General features: G+C 45.4%; 1 protein-coding gene across 3 annotated transcripts in view; it reads right to left on the bottom strand.

Annotated features, from left to right (window-relative positions):
- Nucleotides 1-383: 383 nt before the first annotated feature.
- Nucleotides 384-22,324, bottom strand: part of UBLCP1 (ubiquitin like domain containing CTD phosphatase 1) — a 155,972-nt gene continuing 134,031 nt past the window's right edge. For all 3 annotated transcript variants that reach the window (XM_085617587.1, XM_085617588.1, XM_085617589.1), the window contains exon 11: nucleotides 384-1,862. In XM_085617587.1, the coding sequence (XP_085473713.1) occupies nucleotides 1,835-1,862 (28 nt within the window). In that variant the 3' untranslated portion in view covers nucleotides 384-1,834. The remainder of the gene's footprint in view (nucleotides 1,863-22,324) is intronic.

Consider the following 22,324-nt stretch of genomic DNA (forward strand, 5'->3'; position numbering starts at 1 on the left):
CCCAGTTTGACGACGGGGAATGATTCAAGCATGTGAATCTATGAAAGATCCAATACTGGAGAACTGTTGTAGTTTTAGAGTCTCTTTTCAGTCCTGCATGCTAAACACTGGACCCACCCCCTCCCCACACCAGCTACAAAAGGTTGCAGATTATTGCCAATTTTTGAAGGAAGGTAAACTTGAGCATCACATAGATGATAAAGAATAGATATATTTACAAACCAGATCATCACTCCGAAGGAGAGATCCATAGATGTCTGATATTCACTGTAGTGCCGCAGTTCCATAGCAGTAATTGACATCTTAGAATAGGGGGCGAGATATAATTGTGTGAGAGAAACATAACTACAGGAGTACAGAAATAGGTTAGGGAAAGATATCCATCACTTTACGAAAAAAGTATTTATTATGTACACCAATGCAATATTCTCTGACAAACAATACATATCACTTTGTATTTTATAACTTGGGCATTTTACAGCATTCCGTGTTAAGAATGCATAGTAGAAGAAACTGCAATTCTGCACAGTACACACAGAGCAGCCGTAACCAAAAACGCTGGGAGAACGGCCCAAAGCAAGACTATGGGGAAGCAGAAACAGCTGCAAGTGGAGAAAAGAACTGCTGTGCAAGGAAGAGGTTAGATCGCATGTAGCCTGACACACCCAGACACACAAGTACAGCTGCAGCTTCAAGTGGATGGAGGAACTGTTGCTACTGCTGAGAAGGGGATGCCTCACACATTCTTCACGATAACTTGCACAAAAGGGCAGATCATCGAATACTTTCCAGATCACAATATAACCTTCAAAATGTGTCACTGTGAAACCTTCCAAAACAATCCAGAAATGTTGTTACAAAAAGTTGAGTTGTCTGCATGCTAATCATCTGGCTGTAGCCATAATTATTCGCTATTACTAAGCTTTGGGTACCTGAGAACCACAACTGAGAGGATCCCGAAAGCAAACTCTTATGTATATGATGTATAAAGCTCTGTAAAATGTGCATTAATCCTGAGAAATAGCAAGGACATTTGAAGTGCAACTTTTACGCTTAATAGTTAGGCCAATTTTAATTTTGCACAATTGCTATATAAATGAACAGAGTTCGGTTATGTTTTTATTTTCCCACAGAAACATTTTTATACCAATGCCACAACAGCCCGATACCCGATATCTGCTTGGTTAGGTTTCCATTGTGGGGATAGGAGGTCTAGGTCTTCAGAAGCTACTGGAGGGCAGGATCCCAATGCACACCAAAGAGAGACACACAAAACACTGCACACACCTAGACGTTTTGAGGCTCTGCCATGGACTGAGGGAGGCAGATAAAGCATTACTTGGAACAAATATAGGAAGTCTTAAAAGGAGAACTGCTCTCTAAAGGTTAGCTCCTAACTAGAGGGCCTGCAAAAGAAAACATGATAAAAATGTGATTAAGAAAGAAAAGTCTCAGAGCAAGCCTCTGGTCGTAATTTTGGATAAGAGTGGCTAACATAGAAAAAGGTGTAAGCTCTGAAGGTGCACAATGGCCACAACAAGGCTGAAGAGCCAATTTTTGCCCCTTTTACTGAAGGGGCTTTAAAGAGTCCAACTAACAATCCAGAGATATGCAAAGGAATATTCTAACAAGAGGCATATCTGAGGTCTGAGCCGCTTTTTTTTCCTAATTGGTGAATTAAAGTCACGCTCCAAGACAGGGAAACTGACGGCAGGAAACGGTCTGCAACATCCTTTCTTCCACTGGAAGAACACCATTCGGCACATCAGTAAAAGAAGGGAAGGTCCTGGGCCGCACATAGCTTTCGGTCTCACCACGTCCACATTAATAGCAACTACTGGCCTTGCTTCTTTGAAAGGTACCTGCAAAAAGGAAATTAACACAAAAACTCAAATAGACATAAGAAACAACTCCTACATAGGACTTCTAGAACGGCCAGAGAATTTCAGCTCTCTATGGAGGTTGTGCATTTTGGTGATCGTAATAAAATGACTTGCTTGTAATCCTAAATCCTACATAAGCATTATCATTATATTCATAAACACTAGACTTTTGCCCGCCTTCTGTAAAGGTAATATCTTTAATTAAAAAATTCTCATGCCAATCTGAAGCACAAACACGAGGTGCAATGCCTGTATTGTTACAGAGCTCTCAAGGTTCCTGATTCAATGGGTGATGGTCATAGGATGGTTCTGTGCATTCTAGTAGTCATTTTTTCAATCCCATCATAAAGAAATGACTATAAATACCAAGTGAAAAAAAAAAAAAAACCACATTGGCTATCCTGTGGAATGACAAAAAGGGTGAGCGAGCCCTGCATTTACAGATCAGTTAGTCTCCAGAAAAAAATCAATTTTTGAACTGCTAATACCTTTTACGAAACTTGAACACAGATGTTTCTCAGCAAAAAATATATACCACTTTAGTTTGAAAAAGGAAAGACTTGCGCTGATCAATGGATATAATATTTCTAAAAAAGGTGCCTTTTTGGGAGAGAATACACAAGGGAGGACAAACAAAGACCACAGAATGTCACCAAGTTTAACATACAGAGACTCAATGCCACAGAAAATGTAATGCTATTGTGCATAAAAACAAACTAAGTGTTCAAAGAAGAGGACATACGGTACATTCCTTAGGGATAAAAAGTGTCTTCTTTTGCAAAACAAATTGTCTGGTTTTGATGCCACAGCTTTGGTAGTCCCAGAATGCTGAAATTTTTGAGGTCAGATATGAAAATTGGAGGACATTATTACAGATTACGTTAATGCCACTTGTAGAGGGGCTCAATAGTCACACTGCGTCAACTAGACACTGCAAAACCCCACAAATTAGAAGACATTTACACTGGAGGATTCTATGGTTAGATGGAGGAATGGAAAATCTCCAAATTTGCTCAATTATGGTTATGATCATCAGTGTAAACATAATAAAGTCACTGTTCAACTAGAAAGCAAATAACATAAGTTTTGGTTGTTTATGCCTAAAGTTGTGACCATAACGATCCAATTTCAGGTGATAAATCCGTAGATCCAGTCATAACATTCTTTAATTTAATACTGATCTCATTTTTGTGGTTACAAAACGTGCTCATGTGCATACACACGCGCTAATTAGAACTCACTTAAAATATAACAAATCCTTCTTTCAATCCTCCCTTAGGAAAGGATGGGAGAAATGTTAAGCATTTAACCAACATCCTTATAGTAAAAGAATTTGACTGTTCCGACCATCCTGTTCCTCGGTCTCCTAATGAAGTGTAGTAACAGTGCAAAGTTACCTTCGGCAGCTGATTAGTACATGGATTTCAGGCATTTACTCTATATTCATTCTCCCGACAAGGTTTTTTATCGGATAGACAGCGGTTTGATAATCAGTATCTCAAGTAACTAACTTTTGCTTCTTCGTTGTGGGACGTTAGTTAATATTGATAACTACGAGAATAGCAAATCAAAACCTTTTAGGGTTTAGGAGGTGATGGCAAGCGAAAAATTAACAAGCAGCATGTAGGAGAGGATAAAGAAAGCCTAATTAGATTCTGCAGCTAGGCTCCACCCACTTGGGTGTCTGCTTTGGAGTCAAAATCCAAACAGCAGTTTTTGACAAACGTATGAACCAATTTCCACGCAGTCGCTAAGCAAATCTCATTACATGGCACATTCCCAAATGCAACACTATTAAATGTTTTAACTCAAGGTTGATGAGGATAGAGGCCCACTCGGAAGGGGAATGCTGGCCCCTGATAGCATCTGATAAAATAAATGGTCTTCTGACATTTTTCATCATTTTAACAATCTTGGATGATAATCACGATTATTAATGAAAAGCTAATGAAAAGCTACTTAGTTTTCATAATCTCTTTGACCAAATCAAGGTAATATTGAAGGCTTCTTTTCAAGTCTACAGCATTCGGGGATTTTTCCACATTTGAAGACAGATTAGGGAAAAATGTAGATTAATTGTCTAAATCACATAAAAATATAATTATTAGAATTATGGAGTACCATTAAATTGGGGGTTGAAATTTTATTTTCTGTTAGCGTGGCAGATTCACAAGCTTTGCGCACTCCTGTCATCTAGTGTTGGAAATGGCTGTTGCTAGTTGATGTTCTTCCCAGTACAAGCTTCCATTTCGAAGTGAATAATGGTCTGTACCCGAAACCCACAATGGACCAGGACACACACTCCACACCTTTGGTTGCTTTCCCTCCAAAAGGTGAGAGAAATTTGAAAAGTGAAGTAGGACAGTGTGTGTGTACAGGTAGACTGGGAAAGTGTGAAGGATGCATTTGTAGTGATGAGAAACATATGAAACGTAAGCTTGCATTAGGGGAGTAGGGATAGCACATGCGAGTCTACATCACTACAAGCTAAGTATCATCTTCTGTTTGTAGCATCTATTGCTGTAGATCAAATTTTGCTTTGACTGAAAAGCAGTTCTTACCCTAAAGCAGTGGCTTGAGAGGAGATGTTTTGAATAATGTATTGAGGACAGATAGCTCATCCTGTGCTTCTTGACAGGCAGGGACGTCTACATAATAATGCTTGATTAAATTGTGCAGCGTGGGCCATGTAGCTGCTTTCCAGATGTCTACAAGAGATATGCAAGGAAAGAAAGCCATAGTGACTCCTTTTTGGCGGGTGGAATGTAGTCTAGGCGTGGAGTATAGTATTCATCTTGCAATCTCCAATTTGGAAACAGGTTTACCCAAGATCTATATAAGATGGCTGCCGAGAGGGAGCTCCCCACCTAAGCTCCGGGGCTTGGAATCAAAACTTTGTGAAAATCCCTGTCTATGCCCCACATTCCATCGTCTCGCTCGACAGCCCTACTCTGATGAAGCCCTCCGCTACGGAACGCAATAACCCTTTTAAGTTAAACTGCAACATCAAAGGATAATCTTAAGGCAAAACATTACCTAAAAACTGCTGCCGACTCAAGACGCCTTTTCACGGACTAAGCTGACTCGTTGATGAAGTGGAGCTGCCGGGTTCTTCCGGTGTGGATGTGATGCTTTGTCGCCGCGACTTCTGGTTTAACTGCCCCATTGCTGTTCTTGGTTCATCTGCTCTGGAATTTACACCTGGCCTGAGGAGACGGCGGAGATGTGTTTTGGTCCTGGGGAGGTGGTGACCGCCTCCCACTGCAGCCGGCTCGGTCCTTGGTGCTCCATCCTTGACCTTTGCGCAGTGGTCCCGGGGCGTTGAGACTGAGCTCTGGTCCGCACATTTGCTGAGCCTCCTCTTACGAGCTCGTGCCTCAGTGATCCTGGTGCCTCGAGCTTCCCAGTTTGCAGAGACGTGCTCCCTCGCACCGCCATTCAAGCATACAAAGTGGACCCTCGGAGTGAGGTCCTCCCCTGATGCCACTACCAACGGGACTGCTAGTATTTGTACTGTCCACATTTGCACGCCTCTGACATGGAACATCTCAACAGCGCTTCAACACTGGCAGAGCTGCTTGGGCGAGCACCTCGATTTCGCCGTGATGAGCCTTTTTCGCCGAATCCCCGAGGCTGGAGCTGCGTCTCCACTCTGCTCAGCCATCTCTCTCTTCCTCCCCTTTCTATGAGCCCTGCTCCTCGCTCATTGTCCTTCCTGTTCGTCCTCCTCGCCGCCCCTCTGCCGTTGCCTTCTGACTGCTGAAAAATCCGGGCTGATGCTCTCCCCCCCCCCTCCGCCACCCCCCTGCTGCTTTTCCCACTGCCATCCAGCCCGGCTTGCGAGTGGAGGCAAGAACTACTAATTTGGACTTTGGAACTACGTCGCTCTTACACCCCACCATTTTGTGACCATCTCCGGTGGTCAATCCTGTCCCACTCCGCCATTTTGAGTTGAGTTGAGATCGTATTTGTAGAGCGCGGCTATCACTCCGCGAGGAGTATCTTGGCGCTAACGTTGTATAGTGGTGAGAAAAACAGGGTATTGACTTACTAAGAGTAATTAGATCAGAGCGAGACAACAATCATCCGAAATGCCATAGATCCAAGTTTTAAGATCTTTCCTGAATGAGAGTTCAGTGTTGCAGAGTTTGATCTGGGCTGGCAGCTTGTTCCATGCTCTGGCACCCAAGAAGGCTAGGGTTCTTGCGCCTTTTAGTTTATATCTGAAGTTGGGCAATTTAAGAAGATTTGCCGAAGAAGATCTGAGCAGCCTGGTAGTAGTATATGGAGTCAAACGTGCCGACAAGAATTTGGGACCAACCCTCATCTTTGCCCTAAACGTAACAAGAAGAATCTTAAAAAGAATTCTTTAAGGGACCGGGAGCCAATGGAGTTTATTCAGGGCAGCGGAACCTGAGGATTTTCTGGGGAGTTTAAGTACCAGGCGGGCTGCGGCATGTTGTACCACCTGAAGCTTCTTTAAGACTGACCTATTAACTCCAGCCAATAGCCCATTACAATAGTCAATACGAGAGAGTATCAGGGCAACTGCGACAGACTTTCTAGCAGACAGAGGAAGAAACCTGAAGATTTGTTTTAGGGTTTTGATTAAACTAAAACACATTCCTGCAACCGCTTTAGTATGGGGAAGAAAAGAGAGGGAGTTATCAAATTGGACTCCTAAGTTCCTGGCAACCTTCACAATCTCAGGTGGTGGGGTTGCTCCATCGGGCCACCAATTAGACGGGTGAAAGGAAGTGTCCGTCCCTATGGGAAGAATCTCAGTTTTATCCGTATTACACTTCAAATGATTAGTCGACATCCATTGAAGGACCGCAGTCAAACAGAGTTTAAAATTCATTTCAGCCTGCGTAGAATCGTTCTCCAAAGAGATAATCATTTGGGTGTCTAAGTAGTGGACTTAGGGAAGATCCCCGAGGGACTCCTGCTGTGATGGGTCGTTCAGAAGAGAGAAAGGGACCTAGGGTAACAGCCTGTCTGCGAGAGGCCAGGAAGGATTTAATCCACCTCAACACCATACCTGAAATGCCGCTGCATTCGAGATGCCTCAGAAGAATGTCATGGGAGATCGTGTCGAATGCAGCTGACAAATCCAACAAAATCAAAACCCCCTTCCTGCCTCTATCTGCAATCATTTTCAAGGAATCGGAGACTTCAATAAGGGCTGACTCTGTGGAGTGTTTGGGCCGGAATCCAGCTTGGCATGGATGAAGAATGTTTCTCTTCAAGAAATTTTGTAAGCTCCTTTAAAACAAAAGGTTTCCGTAATTTTGCCCAAAATTGGAAGAAGTGAGATGGGGCGAAGATTTGAGAGCACTGCTGAGTCAATATGTTGGTTTTTTTTTTAAGTGGTTTAACCAGTGCCAACTTCCAATCAGCTGGGACAGCACCCGTACTGAGAGAAGAATTAACAATCTTATTGATCATGGAATTTGCTACCTCTGACAATTTGTGAAGGACTGATGGGGTGCAGGCATCCAATGGAGACCCTGATTTGCATTTTTCCATGGCCATGAGAGTCATATCTAGCGATACAGGTTCTTGCGACCTGGTCCGTGCCTCCGGCCCCACTGGTCTCCACCGGGACTACTTTTTGATCTTCCCTCCTCTCCATTGAACAACGCTTCGCCTAAGAACATTGCTGATACCTCCAATCCCCCCCCGATTATCCGCGTGTTTAATACTATGGTTCATTTTGTGCAACACTGCATCTATCTTTTGTGTACTCGGTATAATTTTGTTTCGTACCAATACCCTTGTTTGCGCGCTGACTCCCCTGGGTCTTTCCAGCTCCCCAGGTGACCGTCCCTTTTGAGACTGCCTGTACCTACCTTGACCTTATGATAGCGGCCGAATTTTCCCCCCGGGCCACATCCTCCCTTTCCCTCCGTAATCACTTGTTTCCTATGTTTCTGTGAACTCCTTATTCTACCTACGCTCTTTCACCCTTTATCTTGCTTATTTACTGCTAGCCCTCCCTTTTAGAACTTGAAGATAACTGGTTTTTGATTTAGCTATGTCCTGATGGCTGACTACACATTAATTTCTTGGCTTTTTCCCACTTCCTTCTACGTTAGTTAGTAGGCGTCTGTACCAGCGTACCTTCTCTCATTTCCCACATTCTGCTCGATATGTCCTCCACCCTCCGCCCTACTGTCCCTAAACGGCCTCCATGAATGTGCCCCTTGCCAAAGCACTCCCTCTCCCCTTGTTGGGGAGGGATCCAGCATTCCTGCCCTGGAGTCTCAGATACCCCTCTGAGAGAGTCCACAGTGTTAAGGGATTCCCACATAGCGGAGGTTTTAGGTATGGTCCCATTATTACTGGGAACCCAGCACCTCACACATTGATAGGCGCTCTCTGAAACCTTTTTGATGATCTCCTCTAGGCTGATTCTTTAACCCTCTGATGTACTTCAGCGCCCGAGCTAACCTTTGGCCGATGGAGTTGCACTACGCAGCTACTGAGGAGTTCGGCTCTGGTTCCCCCTTTGGCCGTCACCTACCCATCCGATCGTCAGACACTCTTCCCCAAACCTCTCTCCCTGCCTGCTTTTCCTTCCCCTTACTTGAGCCATGCCTTTGTAATTCTTGTTTCCCCAGTAACTACGTACCTGAAACTGTTGTAACTATGTTTTTGAATCAATGTTACCTCCTCATGTAAAGCTCTCTGATACCTCTGGGTTTAGCCAGCGCTATATAAAACTTTTCAAATAAAATAAAACAAATAAGTGGTAGTTAGCAAATGCAACAGATTTGCTTTGCTTTCCAACTAATTTGGTCTGATCAATGTAATGCATTTTTACATCTAATGTGTGTAAAGTTTTTTCTGCAACCAACTGAGAAATTGGAAAGAAAATCGAAGTTCAATTGTTTGACTGACAATTGATATAAATTGCAAATGTGCCCTCAGAATGACTCGATTATTAAGAACCTTGCAATTCATTAACTCTACGTAAGGAAGTAACTGCTACTAGAAAGGCAAATTTCCATTAGAAAAACTGCATCTGACAGGAATGTAAAAGCTCAAAGGGGGTTCCCCAGGAGTAGTGTTAAGAACTACATCAAAGTCGTTGAAGGGACTGGTGATGTCCTTTGTTAGATAACTTGTTTTAAGATCCTCCAGGAATGTTTTGACAACTGATATAATAGAGCATGTAAGCTGACACAGCTACCAAATAATATCTAATGAGGTGTATCCTAGACATGATTATTGCAACTCTAACAAACAGTGTCTTACACTGAAGCTCTGAAGAGGTCGTTTGTCTCTACTGACACAGTAGTGTACAAATCCTTTCAATTCTGCAGCTTAACAAGCTCTTTCAACAAGGTGCATTGTCTTGAGGTCTTATTGTTGAAGTTTCTTCTAATGTCACATTAGGTCTCCTCTTATGGGTAACTTCTTGTGTGAGTGAATGGACATGTCCAGTAGAACTAAGCTTGGTATGTTGCATTTTCTGAAGTGGTGAACAGATGGAAAGTAGGCATCCTCTATTTCTGGAAGTACAGCTGAAGTAGATGGGTATTCATCTCCCACTTTAATGATGTTTTCTGCTTGGCAGGTCCACAAAGTTGTTGTCAAGCCTCAGCAGAAGAAAACCCTGGTGATAAATGGGCAAGAGCCATATCATTTGCCTCAATATTGACAACGGGAGTGAATTGATTTTGACTGTAATACATTGAGATTGTATGGACTCTCTATGAGGACTGTCTTGCTGCGAATTAGTGTAACACTTAGTGCCAAGTGCATTGACGTCAGGTTTAAGAAACTGATGTGTATTTTTTCTTGTTGCCGATACCATGTACTGTGAATGGTCAGGGTGTTTAGATGCATCTCCAATTCCACGAGGGAATAGTCTGTGGTAAGGTTGTCTGCAGCGGAGGGTCTAAAAATGAAATGACCACCATTTTATATTGTCCTGAACTTTGGACTCTGCCAAGATTACATCTTCTCATCGACCCATGCCTATTTTCTGGACAGACACTCCTGTAAGCAAGGCGGGTGTGAAGATGAGCATCTGGGACTACGCAATGCAAGATGCCATCTTTCTTCAAAATGGTGAAAACGAGTTCCCAAGCTACATGATGGCTTCACTGAAAATAGGGATTTTGGTATCAAAAATTTCATATTAATAAACACACACTGATGCCAGTGTGGGATTTATTAATACATGAACACAGAGGGCACCTTAGAGGGGCCTCCTGAAAACCTACCAGCTACTTTTGTGCCCACTGACTGTTTTTTGACAGCCTGCCACCGGAGACAAGTTTCTAATCCCCAGGGGTGAGGACCTTTGCTTCCAGGAGGCCAGAACCCTAGTTGTTCAGGCACGGGGTGTTTTCACCCCCTCCCACAGGATGACCTGCATATCAGCATTCCAAAGCAGGGACGCTTCAAAGAGCCTACTGCCTTTGGTATGCAAATTTGGTTTCTCTCACAGGAAAGGAAGCCAATCTCCTTTGTCCAGAGGCCTTTGGCACCCGGAGAGGTGTGAAAATCACCTAGTCGGATAGGCGTGTACACCCTCTGGCTAGTACCACTCAAAGTGGGCTACCTGACGTGGAGGCAACTTTTCAAAGATAGCCATCTTGGTGATGGTAAAATTAGGAATTCTGGGAAAGGGCTATGCCTACTTTCCAAAGGAAGTGGTCATATGAGTGAAAAGTGACCCCAAGGGTTGGTAACCCATTGGCTACTACCCTACACTCCCCTAACACCCCTAAATTCAGTATTTAGAGGAGCCACTGGCACCAGAGAATTAGAGGCTGCCGACCACAAGAAGGGCTGAAGAGTCGCGAAAGAAAGAACTGCGGAAGAAGTAACCGACTTGGCACCAGCTCTGCAGGCCTGTTCTCGACACTTGCACTGAAGCCTTCTCACCCTGAAAGATGCTGATCCTCCAACGCCTGGGAGGACTGCCAGTGCTCCTCCAAAAACTCAGGAACTCCAGTGGAGCAGCAGAGCTGTTCCCATACACCTTGCAGGTACCAAAGACTAAACTGTGAAGCTCCAAGACAGCGAAAACCTGACGTCAGAAAGAACAACTACACCGAGCCACCTAGCCAGAGCTGAAGAGCGCCAATCGTGCCAACATGGTCCCCAGACCCTCCAGATTTGAAGCCCAGCTTGGGTTTTCCCCACTGTGGACTTCTCAATGCCGACCGGCAGCCTCTATTTGCAGGCCCCCCTATACCGCGACCGCTCCTGGCGATGAAAACCAGACGCCTAAGGACATCTCTGCACCAGACGCCCCTGGACTGTAGAGAAGAGGACCAAAGGTGACCCCACGTCCCTAAACATCGTAAGGCCTGAGCCACATGTTGGTTCAGCTGGACTGGCCTCCCAGACTAAATCTGCAGCCTCTGTTCACGTAGACTGATCCCTGTTGACTTGCATTGGGCACCCAACATGGTTTTGCACAACTTCACCTGGCTGCCCTTGTGCCGCTGGAGGTGAACTGCTGATGCTGCCTTGGATCTTGCCCCATACTCACTTCAAGCCCAGGAGGTTGGTCTCCTAAGTCGATGCAAAGAACTTATATGCCGTATATGCTTTTCCTCCCATATGATAACATTGCAGCCTCCAAAAAATGCACTGTGTCGACTTTTTAAATTCAAAAGTACTTACCTGATTGCACTGATTCTGGTGCCTAAACATATATAAGGAACATGCTACTTACCAGTATGCATCTGTTCTTGGCATGTAGAGCTGCAGAGCCACACACTTAGGACAGTAGATCGCCATCTGGTGTTGGGCTCGGATGCTTGCAGGTTTTTGTTGTCTTCGGAAGAAGTCTTTGGTCACGAGATAGGGGACTCCTCCCTTGGACTACAGTGCGCATGGGCATCAACTCCATCCTCAGATTGTTTTTCGCCATGATGGGAAATGATGGAGTTTGAAGAAAAGAGAGAGATGTCCATGTCTAAGTAAGACGCTGCTGGAACAGATACAGGTCCCGGGGAGGTGGGTGGGCGTGTGTGGCTCTGCAGCTCTACATGCCAAGAACAGATGCATACTGGTAAGTAGCATATTCCGTTCAAGGCATATGAGCTGCAGATCACACACTTAGGATAGACTATATAGCAGTGTCTTCCCTAGCGGTGGTCACCTGTATCGGTTGCAGCAGTTTGAAATATAGTTTTAAGGACAGCCTGACCCACAGAAGCTTGTTGCTTTGCTTGCACGTCAACACAATAGTGTTTAGTGAAGGTGTGTGTTGTAGACCATGTGGCTGCCTTACAAATATCTTCTAAGGGAATGTTTCCTAAGAATGCCATGGAAGCCTCTATTTTGCGTGTGGAATGTGCTCTAGGGGGAACTGTCAGTGTGCATTTAGCCTTGTGGTAGCATATTTGGATATATTTAACTATCCACTTGGCTATCCCAGATTTGGAAATGGGGTTGCCTTTATGTGGTGGAGAGAACGCAACAAAAAATTGTTTTGCGCAATGATTTGGTTCTGTCAATGTAGTAAAGCAGGGCTCTTTTAACGTCTAAGGTATGAAGAGCTCTTTCAGCTACCAAGTCCGGATTTGCGAAGAACACTGGTAGCTCTACTGATTGGTTAAGATGGAACGGAGATATGACTTTTGGAAGGAATTTGGGATTTGTTCTAAGAACCACTTTGTTGCGGTATAATTGTAAGAATGTTTCTTGTATGGTTAAAGCCTTGATTTCACTTACCCTTCTGAGGGATGTGATAGCTATAAGGAAAGCCACTTTCCATGTGAGGAATTGTAGTTCGCACTTATGCAGAGGTTCAAATGGGGGTCCCATGAGCCTTGTAAGAACGATGTTTAGATTCCACACTGGAGAGGGTGGTAATCTGGGAGGAATAATCCTTTTAAGGCCTTCCATGAAGGCTTTGATTGCAGGTACTCTAAATAGTGACAAAGGTTGTCGATTTTGTAAGTAGGCTGCTAGGTGGAGACGTATGGATGAGTATGCCAGGTTACATCTTTGCAAGTGCAGTAAGTAGCAAATTATGTTTTGGATGGATGCATCCAACGGGTTTATATGATTGTTAGTACAGCAAATGGCAAATCTTTTCCATTTTGCAGCATAGCAGGCTCTAGTGGTAGGTCGTCTGGCCTCCTTTATAATATTCATGCAGTCTGGTGGCAGGTTTAGGTAACCGAACTCTAGGACTTCAGGAGCCAGATCGCTAGATTCAGTTGACCTGGATCTGGGTGTCTGATTTCTCCATGGATCTGGGTTAATAAGGACGGGGAGAGGTGCAGTTTTTGGTGTGGAACTAGCGAGAGTTCCAGTAGTGTTGGGAACCACGGCTGGCGTGCCCATGTAGGAGCCACTAGGATCAGTTTGAGAGACTGTTGCCTGAGCTTGCGTACCACTAATGGAATGAGTGGGAGCGGTGGAAAAGCGTATGCAAATCTGCCTGACCAGTTCATCCATATCGCATTGCCCTTCGACTCCGGGTGGGGAAATCTGGCAGCGAAGGTTGGGCATTTCGCGTTTTCGTGTGTGGCAAACAGGTCTATGTCTGGTTGGCCCCATTGTTGGAAAAAGGGCAATATGACTTGTGGGTGTAATTCCCATTCGTAGATCTGTTGATTTTGTCGACTCAACAGATCTGCAATTTGATTGTGAACCCCTGGAAGGTGTTCTGCAAGCAGGTATATGTTCTGGGGAATGGCCCATCTCCAAATGTTTTGCGCGAGCTGTGATAGCTAGAGAGAATGTGCGCCTCCTAGTTTTTGTATGTAATACATGGCTGTCATGTTGTCCGTCCGGATGAGGACAGTTTTGTTCTGGAGATGTAATTGGAATGATTTTAGTGCTAGGAAAACTGCTAGCAGTTCCAGGTAGTTGATATGGAGCACTTTCTGTTGCGTGGTCCATTTGCCCTGAGTAGTGTGTCCGAGGAGATGGGCTCCCCATCCTGTGAGAGATGCGTCGGTTGTCAGCACTATTTGTGGAAGAGGCTCTAGGAACGGCCGCCCTTTGGACAGGTTTATTACGAACCACCATTTTAGAGAGCGATGTGAGCGGCTGTCCACCAACACCAGATCTGTAAGTTGTCCGTGAGCCTGGTTCCACTGACGTGCTAGACATTCTTGCAAGGGACGCATTTGAAGTCTTGCATAAGGCACAATGAAGATGCATGACGCCATCATCCCTATGAGTTGCATGAACACTCTTGCTGGAAGAGAGTGTTGGGCTTGAAATTTTGCGATTAGAGATTGTATATTGGCTATCCTGGCTGGGCTGGGATATGCGAGGGCTTTGGAGGTGTTTATGGTGGCTCCCAGATACTGATGTATGAGAGAGGGTTTGAGATGAGATTTGGGATAGTTTATTGTGAATCCCAAGTTGTGTAACAGTTGGATAGTTTGGTGAGTGTGTAGAACACATTTGTTGAATGACTTGGCTTTTATTAGCCAGTCGTCTAGATACGGGAAGACGTGAATTTGTTGTCTTCTGAGATGTGCTGCGACTACTGCTAGACATTTGGTGAATACTCTGGGCGCAGTTGTTACTCCGAATGGAAGGACTGTAAACTGATAGTGTTGTCCGTCCACCACAAACCTTAGGTACTTCCTGTGAGCAGGATGTATGGGAATGTGGAAATAGGCGTCCTTGAGATCTAGTGTGGCAAGGAAATCGCCTTGTAGTAGTGGGAGCACTTATTGAAGAGTGATCATATGGAAATGATCTGAGTTTATGTAGAGATTTAGGGGTCTGAGGTAGAGTATTGGTCTTAGAGTCCCGTCCTTTTTGGGGATTAGGAAGTATAGAGAGTATACCCCTGTATTCTGATGTTGTAAGGGAACTGGCTCTATTGCGTGTTTTTGAAGCAATGAGAGAACCTCTTGTTTGAGGAGCGTAAGAGGTTCTGATGACATGGAACGCTGCTTGGGTGGTATGTGTGGGGGGGGGGGGGGGGTAGTGGTGAGTTCCAGGCAGTAACCATACTGGATAATTTGTCTTACCCACTTGTCTGTTGTGATGGAGTTTCAGACAGGTAGGAACTGTTTGAGTCTTTCCCCGACTGGAGTGGAATAGTCAGGGGGGAGAGGAGGAAAGTCACTGTTTTGTGGCAGGGGAGGTACGAGTGTTGGCATTGCCTCGGCCTCGTCCCTTGTTGTGGTTTCCTCTATAGCCTCCTCTAAAATATCCTCTATTGGGGGATGTTTGTGTAGAGGGTTTGAACGTAGAGGAGGTGTCTGCTCCGATATTCTTGGAGGCTCCTCTGTAGAATGAGCATCGAAAGGAGCCACGTGGTTGTGGAGACTGTAATGCTCCCATGGACTTAGCGGTCTCAGTGTCTTTTTTCATCTTTTCAAGTGCAGTGTCTACTGCTGGCCCAAATAGTTGTTTTTGGTTAAATAGTTGACTAAGTATGGTAGTTTGTACCTCTGGCTTAAAGCCTGAAATGCGTAGCCAGGCATGGCGTCTAAGGAGCACGCTTGCGTTTATTGCTCTAGAGGCGGTGTCTGCTGTGTCAAGCGCACATTTAAAAGACGCATTCGAAATAAGTTTACCTTCCTGAATAAGGTAATTTGCCTGGGTCTTATATTGGTCTGGTAGATGTTGTAGCAGATTCTCTAGCTGGTCGTAGTGAGCCCTATCATAGCGTGCTAGTAGGGCCTGAGTGTTGGCAATACGCCAATGGTTAGCGGCTTGTGCTGCTACTCGTTTGCCAGAGTCTTCTTACAGTTTGGATTCTTTGTCGGGGGGTGGTGTATCTCCTGTGGTTTGTGAGTTGGCGCGTTTCCTTGCGTTGGAAACAACCAAAAAATCCATAGGGAGCTGTCCTTTGATGTAACAAGGATCTTCTGGGGCAGGTCTATATATTTTTTCGATTCTTGGGTAAAGCACCCTGGCACGGATGGGGTCTTTGAATACCTCTGTGGCGTGTTTTATGCCCCCTTTAATCATATGTAAAATCTGGACAGACTTTTGTGACTGTTCGAAAGTGTCTAGTAGGAAGTCTTCCTCGGGTGTGTCAGAGTGCATGGTGACGTCATGGTAAAGTGCTGCCCTATTTAATAATTGTGCAAACCCCAGGTGGTCATCTGGAGGTGATGGTTTGGAGGGATATGGTGTAGGGTCAGGCATATCTGGTAGAGGGTATGCCCAATCAACCAGTGGTACGGCATCTGGATCTGAGAACGGATCATTAGGATCACCCCCTATCCCTAGGTCATCATCATCATTCTGTGGAGGTGGTGTATGTGATGGAGAGGGGAGAGGTAAGGGTAGTGTAGGCAGAGGGGGTGGGGTAGAAGGTCGTATAGGAGAGGAAGGAATAATAGGTGATGTTGCAGAGTCCTTTTTGTTGATAGGAACTGGGGCAGGTGTTGTGTCCAGTTTCCGTTTCCTACATGGCACCGCGGTGACATGTCCAGTTTTTGGATTAATATATATATTTTTCTGCAATGGATCTGGATGGAAAAGTTCTTGTTCTTGGGGAACAGTCTTTGGCGCCAATTTTTTTGGTCCTGATCGAGGTTTTGGTTGATCGGTGGAGTTTTTGGCTTTAGGAGGTGTGTTAGAGTCCTTAGCCGGTGGTTTCAGTGCCGATGAAGGTTTCGGGGCCGATGAAGGTTTCGGGGCCGATGAAGGTTTCGGGGCCGATGAAGGTTTCGGGGCCGATGAAGGTTTCGGGGCCGATGAAGGTTTCGGGGCCGATGAAGGTTTCGGTGCAGACATTGAGTCTTTTGGCCTGGGAACTTTCGGTGCCGGTTATCTATGGGCCTCGATGTTTTCGGTGCCGAAGGCGCCGGAGCCGGTTTTGGTGCAGAGAGGTCATGTGTCTTCGGTGCCGAAGGTGCCGGTGGAACAATGACATGCGGCTTACTCGGGCCCGAGCTACCGGAAGGCTTATGTTTCTTTGGAGCCGAGCCCGGAGGCGGGGCTTCTGAAGGATGTTTTGAGTCTCGACTGAGGCCAGCAGGCGAAGTCTTGACCAATGCCTTAGGTTTTGGAGGGGTTGGGGCAGGAGCAGTAGTACTCACGCGTTGCCCAGGAGTAATGGGGTCGTCGGAGTCGTCTGCCTCGGAGATGATTTGGAGATCCTCGGAATCTTCTTCCGGGACATCTGGACCCTCGTCAAAGATGTTTTCTGGTTCCAGAGCTGGTCTCTGTTGCATGATGTGGCATCGAGCCCTTCGATCTCGAATGGTCTTTTTGGATCGAAATGCTGCGCAGGCTGGACAGCTGGACTCGTCATGTTCCGGTGATAGGCACAGGTTACAGACCTTGTGGTGGTCACTGTGCGGAAATTTTGCTCCACACTGGGGGCATTTTTTGAACGGCGTCCTTTCCATGAGCCGTAGGCCTTACGGAGTGGATAGGTCCAGCAGCCCGCTTCGACGTCCGGAATCGAGTCGATGAAATCGATGTCGAATGAAGGTGCTTCGGTATCGTTTGTAGGAGTTTTTGCGCTTCAAAAAGCTTGTAAATAGAGGTTTTCAACCGGAGCGGAAAAGTTACATCCGAAGCCAGTGGTGGAAAAAAACAATCTGAGGAAGGAGTTGATGCCCATGCGCACTGTAGTCCAAGGGAGGAGTCACCTATCTAGTGACCAAAGACTTCTTCCGAAGACAACAAAAACCTGCAAGCATCAGAGCCCAACACCAGATGGCGATCTACTATCCTAAGTGTGTGATCTGCAGCTCATATGCCTCGAATAAATACATGTTATTGTGTGGATCTCCTTAAGTTGTGGGCATCATTTATTGACTATTGTGTGTATTTGCTGATGTCCATCACTCTGCTCTGATAAGCCTAAGGCTGGTGTACAACACAATCCCCTAGAAAATCAACTTGGGATTGCCAGAGAAAGCCCCAGTCCACTCATAAGGGAATACCTGGACTATATCTCCTTTTGATATACTATATAAAGTTTCCTACAATTACTGAAGAGATTGTTTCCTAGGAAGAGATATTAACTTGTCCTCCAAACTGTTCTCCCACTGAGACCAAAGAACTTCTATGTATATTTGTAGATGTCTCATATGCAGTCTCAGATTTGATACAACAAAGATGCAAGAGGCCAGCTACTCTACAAGCGATGAAATCAGACTACTAGGAAAAGGCGTTTTCTGAAGTTTAAGGCAATTTAAAAAAATTGTGGATACACTACTTTGCTGTCTGTATTTAACGTCGCTCTTAGATGATTGAGCACTTGGGTAGGAGTCAATATTGATTTCTGGAAGTTGATATGAATGCCCAGACGATACCCCAGTGCAATATTACTGCTTAAGCATTCAAGCGTCCTGCAATATGGAGTAATCTATGCTCCTTGTGGAAGCCAGTGGGTTGGTTCTTATTGTTTGTGTGATTGAACCACTAAGTCAAATAAGTCTTTTGATCACAACAAATTGATCACAAGGCTTTTCACATCACTGACAAACAAATCTGATTAGTCTATTAGTTCATACCATAAAAAACTGCAGATAAGTTCGCTGAGACCTTAAGGTGTGAGATACATAAGTAACAAACGGCATAAGAACTTATGACATTAAACAGACAATAGACAATTTAATTTGTGCTGTGCAAAGCATGTTTTCAGTCATCAAAGTCTTATCTCAGTATTACAATGTATAAGGAGATTCAGATCATTTTAATTAAATTGTCTAGGCCATTTATGTGTTTTACCTGTTCTTAGTTTGCACAAGGTCTTTAGTTATTTTTTATAAACAGTTTTTTTGGGTTAGTAAATAGTTATGTTCATAAAAAAGGAGGCGGACAACAAAGTCATTGTGGAGCTGTGTGGTGAAATGGTGTACCTGCTTTCATCTTTTGTTGTAATGTGGACGCATTTCAACCATAGTAAGAAGAGGGTCGAAATGCTTTGATACTACAAAAAAAGGGGGACATTGGGAAACTGTAAGAAGGCCTCTGGATAAAGGCCCACCCAAGAAGGAATGACTACACCACAAAGGAATCCCAGTGATGGGAGTTTTCTTTCTTGGTGCATATACTTCCTGCAGTATGGGCTTTTATCAACCAACTGCAGAGACAGGGATTAAGATAGATCTTTTGTTTGTGGAGATAAGTTGAAACCACCAGCATGTACTTTCAAAAGGCTGGAGTCGCAAATATTAGATCAAAGGTAAGAATTTTGTAATGGTAAATGGAGTTACTTATTGCTAATGTCAGGAACGTTCTAGGTTTCCTTGTTACTGAGATGTAAAAATGGGCCTCTTGTAAGTCCACAGTCTCTCCTTTCATGAGGATATAAAACCTGGTGCAGAGTCAATATTGTGGATTTCTGCTTCTTGATGTATTTGTTGGCTTGTCTAACATCAGTCTCAACTTTATGTCAGCTGAAGAACCCATTTGCTATGTTTTGTCACCTTCCGAGATGTCTAGAAAGACTTCCTGCTACCGGTATGGTGCACAAGGGAGAGGATGTATAAAGTCATTGTCTCAAATGGGACTGGGACTTCCCCATGGAGAAAGGTTGGTGGTGCTGCAGTTTCTCCTTACCTCCGCTGGGTCTCCTGCTGTATGAAGACTTTTGCTGTCCCTATAGCTAAAGCTTATAGGACCACTGGAAGACTGAGCCCTCTGCCTTGGATTGGTAATGGCGGTCTGAGTGTCTGTTTTGTGAAAAATATTTTTTTTTCTGAAACTTTCTGTTAGACCTGTCAGCCCTTTGGCAGTTCCCTCCTCATTTTATTCTTTTAATCCCTTGTCCCCTTCTCATTTTTTTCTGTCTATCCAACTTTTTAGGTGCTAATGTAAAGGTTCTGGGCGCTTTACTCTCACAATCTGAGGGAAAGGCGCAAGGTGCTCCTCTGAGGAAAACTAGGGAGGTGAGATTCTAAAATGGTGGCACCAACTGTCACCTCAACACCTGGACCATGACTGCCATGGGGGTTTCCGGAACTTTCTGGGCCCTTCTGGCAGGTCGGCCCAAGGTGATAAATAGAGGTGACAGGTGAGCGGCCATTTTAGAAGAGGTCTGGGTGGCATCAGGAGTAAGGCACCTGAGTGGGGAGGGGGTTGCGCTAGTCAGGGAGTGACAGGTCTCTAGGCCTGCGGTGTTTCCCTTGCCAGTGATGCCCCCCCTTATCTGTTGACCGGTCCCTGAAAGCTGCCAGGGGGTTCCATCATCCCATTGTAAGGAGGACTTGAGGCGGAGCGCATCCTTAATCCCTTCGTTCCGAAGATAAGGGCTTTTGCAGGGGAGGGCTAGTGTCGGACAGCTCCACTGGCGCCTGGGATTGTCCCGTTAACGATGCTGTGGACAGCGTCTGTGCCCTTGGCCTAAGGGTCCCAATCAGCCCTAGCTTGGTGCGTGAGAGGAACGGCACCGTGTCCTGCCAACCCCCCTCCTTCCCGAGTGCTGCCCTCTGCCTCTGATTGACTCCCCGATTACCAGATTCCTGTCAGCGGGTTATCAGGAAGGTTGCAGATTGCCCCTAACTCACCGCCGCTGCCCGGAAGAGCTGCAATTGTCTGGGGGAACTGACCGCGCCGGTCGCGGCCGTCACATCAGCTGTGGAGAATCCCCTCCGTGAGGGCACCGGTGATTGAAGCCAGATCTAGGGAAGTTCTTCCCATCACGTGACGGGGGTGCCGGCCGTGTCATAGGCCTCGCCCCCGCCCTGCCTCCTCCGCCCTCGGCCCGCCTCCTCTGACTCTCATCCTACCACCCCGCGAGCTGTGCCGCTCCAGTGGGAGTGAAGCAGCTTCAGGATCTTCTGGACCTCAGTGTGTTCTGCGCAAGGGCCCCGGAAGGCCGAAGAAGTCAGGTAAAGGTCCCGGGGAGGGGGCGAAGAGTCATCAGCGCGGGAGGGCTACCGAGAAGTCTCCCCTTCCTCCGGAGGCAGCCCCCGCATCCGCCCCTCCCCGGGAAAGACTGAGACGGGGCCGCGAGTGCCTAAGGTGACACTGGGAGGAGTGGGACATAGAGGGCCTTGACGCCACCGAGCGTATGAGAGGAGGGGGAAATCAGAAGGCCATCACTTCAACCCCCACAAGGAACCCCCCCCCTGACTGTGAGAGCTGGAAGTTATCCATCAGGCTGCTCTCCTCACAAAGGGGATAAAGCCCGTGGCTGTGTCTCTATCAAGGCGGGTAAATGTCCTGCTCGCTTTAGGAAGACTTCAGGCCAAGTTAAATTAACTGAGAGGCTCGTGCTATATCGGGTTTACGCCAAGAAGTCCCTAATGACATGTTCTTGCTGTACTGAATTCATTCTGAAATACTCCTAATGTTAGGCGTTTACAATGAGGAATTTATGATAGGATATTCCTAATGTCATGCCTGTACTAGGAGGGATTTATGTCCAGTTATAGGGAATGAACTGTTCTTGCTAATATGAATTGGTGTTAAATGATTTCCCAGGACATGTTCATACTATGAGGAATTCGTGCCAAGTCAGACTTAATACTGATCTGCAAGGGCCAGTTGTGTTTTAAGAATAAAGGGAAGGTCCTGGGGAAATGTACTGAAATGGTTTAACTTGAAATGTTGCGAAATGCTTTACTTGAAACATATGAACTGTTAATCTTTGAACTGTGGTGAGATGTTATGCCATGTTTTATTCCTAAATGAAGGGAGCTGTTCAACCTGTAATGTAATTATCCGCTACACTCCAAAGTGAGAAACCAGAAAACTAAGTTTGTTAGGAAAAGATAAAGACTTGGAGTATTCCATAAATTAAATCGGTGTAGTGTTCTTTTTGAGTGATGTGACGCAGGATTGCGAGCTGAGTGGGATGCAGGCCTGAAAAGCCAAAAGGAGTGTTCAGCCAAGTGACCTGAGCCAAGCTACCCCCTTAGACGTAGGTCTAACACTTTCCATAACATTTCTTTGCTGGTAGGTTGAAATGGCTCTATCTCAGCGTGGGAAGCGGTCCAGGTGTGACGTCACTGGAGCTTAACAGGGCTACCCTGGCACAAAGACGTTAGTTCTCCATCCATTTTTTCTGCGCCCTTAAGAGTCACAGGTGATTACAATGACATACTGATCTTTGAAGTGCAGTGTAACAACTAAATTGGAGCCTCGTTAGATGGAAAACACACAACCATTCTTCAGAACAAGGAGATGGACAGGAACGGTGAGGAATCTGCAGGTAGATAAGAGTATCCACCATAAAGAGAATTAGAAATGTACCTTTTTCTTCTAATGGATTATTCTATGTGCAGATTCCCCATTTTGTAAAGAGATAGGTAGGCAGTAATCCCACTACCACAAGGTGGGTCTAAATAAGTGGTCAGACAATGCAACCCTGAAGCACAGTAAGTGTGAAATGGCCAGCCCTTCTCACTTCTGAATCGAAGCATTAATACTTGTCCAAACTATGGAGAGATGTCCATGTTGTTGCATCAGAAATTTCAGCTTAAGGGCCACACCGGGGGAGAGTGGCGGTTAAAGAATTCACTCTGGTAGAGTGAATGTGGATACCCTCAGGAGAGATCCTTTTTGACAAGAGTATA

This window comes from Triturus cristatus, chromosome 7 (genome assembly GCF_964204655.1).
Source record: "Triturus cristatus chromosome 7, aTriCri1.1, whole genome shotgun sequence".
NCBI classification, from domain to species: domain Eukaryota; kingdom Metazoa; phylum Chordata; class Amphibia; order Caudata; family Salamandridae; genus Triturus; species Triturus cristatus.